Raw genomic sequence first — 5000 nt, 5'->3', positions numbered from 1 at the left:
TTTGACTTACAGCATGTGAGTGAGCGATGGTTTCAACATCTTGGCCAGTGAACTTGTTGGCACGCAAAATGGCCTCTTTGCTCCAATCTGTCCAGTACATGGTGTCCTCAAAGACTGTGATGGAAAATGGATGGGGGAGGTACTCAGAAGAGTGGAGGACAACCTGAAGAAGTGGGAAAATGTTTTGTGGATTAGCAGATCAAAACATTCAGGGATATGTTAATTTCAGTTAGGGAAGAAAAAGTTTACGTTATTACCTACAGGAAAATATGTTCATAACAACACTAAAACCAAATGCATTTAATACACATAGTTTTATCATTTTAATTCGCTCTCACTGTTATACTTGAATATCACACTAAAAGGAAACACTATAAATTCTAAATTGCACATTTGCGGGAATGTTCTTACCCTACGATGTGATCCATCAAAGTCGCAGGAATAAATGGAGTGGAATTTGGAATCTGACCAGTAGATTTTGCGAAGCACAAGGTCAAGAGTCAGGGCATTGGGCCACCTGATTTCCTCAGTGATGATTGGCTGCATGGATAAAATGACTAGTTAGACAGATTGAATAAATATATATACAAATAAAAGAACAAATGAATAAATACATAAATAAATGAATAAATAAATATGTACATTAAGAGCATCAGAACCTGACATCAGAACAGATGCTAAGTCTTCAGAAAACAAAACTCATGGCTGTGAATCTTCACTTCATTTCACTTATTAATCACATGCATGGAAGCGGAATCAATACCAAACAAAAAGTGAAAATGCTTTGAACAGTAACAAAAAGTGGAAAGATTCAGGAAAGATAACAATATAATGATGAAAATGGAATCTCTTCAATTCAGAATGCTTACCAGATAAAAATATCAAACTTCCAATTTCTCTTACTTTTAAGAAAAAACACCTCGAGCAACCCACCTCTCTGAATCTTCCATCCATGCCACCCCTCTCAATCATGGCATTCTGACCCCAGTCAGTCCAGAACATCCACCCTTCTGAGGGGTACACTGCAATGGCTCGGGGTTCTTCCATGTGGTCTTGGTAGAGTGTTTTTCTCATGTCACCATTAAAATCTGCCACCTTGGAGGACAAATAATTTATCCATTAGTTATATTTTACGTTTTGGACAAAATGACAAAATGTGGTTTGACAATAAAATTAGAGGGAAAAGTGTGGATGATACAGAGCCTTGTAACAATTCTGTAGCAACTTAAGGAGACTTTTATTTAAGAGCTTATGAAATGAAAGAAAATAAACACACATACCTCAATGGTGTCCCTGTCAGTGTTGGTCCAGTATATGTGGTTGTACAACCAGTCAACTGTTAGCCCATCAACTGTTGTCACTTCCTCTGATATCACAACTTGCTTTTTGCTTCCTTCATCAATAGGAGCTCTGAAATTATGGAATAAAGTTCACATATACTAATATATACCATATACAATACATCAAACAGCATCTTATACAGTGCAAAAATCCTGTATCACAGATGAAGTGAATAAGCAGTACTTACTTGTAAATGCACTTGTCAAGTGCATCTGTCCAAAATATCATTCCAGTTTTAAAGACAAAGTCCAGGGCTGTGGAACCACGAGTCTCATTTACGATGGCTGTAATCTGTGACAATAAATATAAGTTATTCCAATCTGACAAACATAACCTTTACATCCATAGAAATGATTGACTCTGCATTAATAATAAAAAACATTTATGCTTTGATATATATTATATTTTATAAATGCATAATGGACCAATGGTTTTTACACCAATTACCATGTGTATCATTAAACCCTAACCGACAGGTGGCATGTATGTACATGCCATGATTGTTGTGGATCGAAAAAATGGATGACATCATATCATGCCCTTTCCCGCGCCGTTGGCGCGTAGAGGCTTTATTTATATGGTAAAGATTTTAGGCAATGGCACGTCTAATGAAGGTAAATCTTCAAAATTATAATAATTTTATAAATTATAGCAAAATAAAAGCTTTTAGGTGCCAAATGTCGCTTGCAAACTACCAAACGAGCCAGGTGCAAAAAGGGGAAACTGCTGATGCGCACCAACAATCCCGTTATTACATCAACTTGCCGAACATTTTTACCCATCAGCACTGGGTTAAATCAGCTCTAAATTTCAACATCAAAAATTTACTTCCCTCTTTATATGAACTGTATGTAAAAAGCACAAAAACTAACCAACAAACAACTAGCAACCCCCAGCCTCTCCCCCATTAAAAGAAAATGAGAAACCTACCTCCGGATGGTCCAGAGAGATTTTCCTGATGTCGGTGAAGTGAGCGAAGAGCAAGGAGGCATGTCCTTCCATAGCCTTGCACTGCTGGGGATGGTGGGGGTTTCTGGCATACCCTCCAACACACTCACACTTGAATGAGCCCTTGAGGTTGATGCACACCTGCGAACAGTGCCCAGGTTGCAGGCACTCATTGATGTCTGAGAGAAAAAAGGACTTTGGGGTTAGCATGGTAGTGAGTGATGATAATATTTTCAAAAACTGGGTTTGGGCATTCTATTACATAAAGTTTTGGAACTCTAGAGAGCCATGTTTGGAAACTAAACTTGGAGGTTCGTAAGTGTATGTTTGGAGATTTGAAATCAAGTTCATGTATTCTAACATGCTTATATTTCTGTGAGAGTGAGTTCGTGAAATCTGCATTTTGTGTTTGGAATGTATATTTTTTTTATATAACCAAAGTTATTTCATCAAAGGTCAAAATAGGTAAGCAATGAAAAGGAACAGAAGTAGAGTACTAAATGAAAATATACATGTATTCTGATTGGCAGAATTAAAAGTAACATTAAAAATAAATCATAAATTATAGCAAAGAAAGAAGGGGAAGTGAAGCCACCCATTATTAGCAGTAAATTAAGGTCCTTAGATTCTTTACAGAAATTAAATACAAGATGAAGAAAATGAATAAAACAAAACACAAAAAACAATACCTTCACACTGGGTGCTATTGACTAGCATATACCCAGGCTTGCACTTGCAGTAATGTCCAGCACGGGTGTCTTCACAATAGTGGGTGCAACCACCATTGAGCTCCTCACACTCATTCCTGCCACAGCTTCCATCGGTGGGCTCATCAGCTCCATTTTCACAATCAATGTTGCCATTGCACACTTGACTCATTGGAATGCACTTGTCCCCACAGTTGAACTCATATGTTTCATTGCAATGTTTTTCTGTGGGAATACAGAATTTTTTATTCAATTGGTGTGTCTTTCTCACACTGGTAAAGTTTGATTCTTTAAATATTTCCAAGGACCATGAAAATATAATGTGATTTTCATTCATTTGTTTGACTATTAGTTGACGAACATAGTTAATAACAGTGATAATGACAACGATATTAATATTAATAAGATTAATACAAATACATGTAAACAAAAAAATAATAAAGAGATGTCAACAAAAATTACTCTAATAGTATCATAAAACAAAAAGTCAAGCAGATCATTACTAATAACAATAATAATAAAAAGATGAATTAAATCTACATACATAAACACTATCAATCTTAACATCAAAGCATTCCCTCAGCTGAATGACAAACCCACAGGCCCTTAAAAATAAACTAAACACCCAAACCAACCAATCCTTAATGAATCTAAGTTACCAGCCTACAAAGCCAAAATTCTGAATTTAAAAACACTGCCACACCCTCCCTACCCCTAATCCAAATCAAGACTTACGGCAGTTCAACTCATCTGACCCATCAATGCATTCATTGAAAGCGTTGCACTTGAATTGCTCAAGAATGCATGACTGGTCACCGCACATGAAGTAATCTTCAGGGCAGTGATGAGGGCAATTCTCTTCATTTTCATCATCCTTACCGGGGCAGTCCATATCACCATCACAGAGCCATTCCTGACGGAGGCACTGCATGTTACCCGCACACATGTACTCTCCTTCGCGGCATTCATTCGTTGGGCAATTCTTTTGAGGTTGAAGGAGGAGGAGGGAAGAGAGAGATGTTAATGAATAAGCTTCTGAAAATATGGTATTTCTTTTTTAAGCATATCTATCTATTCCTGGATAATATCAATATCTTCAGAGAGACACATTCAGGCAAGATCTGTTTCTTAAAACAGATCTTATACCTAAATTCTCAAAATTCAGTGCAGTTGATTCTTTTTATACAACCTACAAATGTTAAACCACCACCTTCTCATGCAAAAAAAAAAAAAAAAGCAGAAAGCAAAAAGGAGAGTTATGAAAAATAATCTTCTGTGTAATGTTCATTCCTTTACCAGTTTTCAGGAAAAGTATAACTATTCTATTGCCAGAACTTGGTATGAATGCACTCTACTTTTATGTGTATTTAGGAAAGTAAACAACTTATTTTCCTCACAAAGCTGGGAGAATTTAAAATGTTATTTCAAAATAACATGATAATCAATCAATCTGTGTTATAAACAACATGGAATTTAGTTCAAGCATAAACTTCTCTCACTGTAATTCTAAAGATTTACCATATTATACAAGAATGAAAATCATGATTCAAAATTAAATAACACTACAATCACACCAAGGACATATACAAAAGTAGATTAATAGGATACCAGACACACTGAGACATACAGAAAATAGTCTTTTCCCTTTTGTTTAACACAGATGTTTCCCTGTACATGCATGCTGGACCTCTGGACATGTATAGGTAAGTATGGACAGCACTTTGAAATATGGAGAGGGGGGAAAAATACCCGGTATTCATGATTGCAAAAACTTAAATCACCTTTACTTCTTTTCTTAAAATATACCTTTAAAAAATCTGCATTATATATTGTGTGTAAAAAGAGGTACTGCTTCTATTTCTAGCAAAGAAAAATGGTTTGGAGATGTGTTGGGAAGTACACTTATAATCTTTAAACCATTTAGTGAAACCAGTTGAAAAGCTTTTAACTGGAAATACTAAATGTAAAATTTACAAAAAAATATATTAATAAAAAAATCTGCCA

At 35.7% G+C, this 5000-nt stretch overlaps 1 protein-coding gene across 28 annotated transcripts in view; it reads right to left on the bottom strand.

Annotated features, from left to right (window-relative positions):
* The window catches only part of LOC113820726 (very low-density lipoprotein receptor), a 779919-nt gene that overhangs the window by 42019 nt on the left and 732900 nt on the right, over window positions 1-5000 (bottom strand). For all 28 annotated transcript variants that reach the window (XM_070120753.1, XM_070120740.1, XM_070120733.1 and 25 more), the window contains 8 exons: window positions 3732-3978; window positions 2979-3221; window positions 2272-2468; window positions 1529-1632; window positions 1281-1410; window positions 934-1095; window positions 412-540; window positions 11-163 (listed from right to left, as the gene is read on the bottom strand). In XM_070120753.1, coding sequence (XP_069976854.1) covers window positions 11-163; window positions 412-540; window positions 934-1095; window positions 1281-1410; window positions 1529-1632; window positions 2272-2468; window positions 2979-3221; window positions 3732-3978 — 1365 coding nt within the window. The remainder of the gene's footprint in view (window positions 1-10; window positions 164-411; window positions 541-933; window positions 1096-1280; window positions 1411-1528; window positions 1633-2271; window positions 2469-2978; window positions 3222-3731; window positions 3979-5000) is intronic.

Source organism: Penaeus vannamei, chromosome 4 (assembly GCF_042767895.1).
Source record: "Penaeus vannamei isolate JL-2024 chromosome 4, ASM4276789v1, whole genome shotgun sequence".
Classification (NCBI taxonomy): Eukaryota; Metazoa; Arthropoda; class Malacostraca; order Decapoda; family Penaeidae; genus Penaeus; species Penaeus vannamei.
This window is presented reverse-complemented; position numbering and strand designations above follow the sequence as displayed.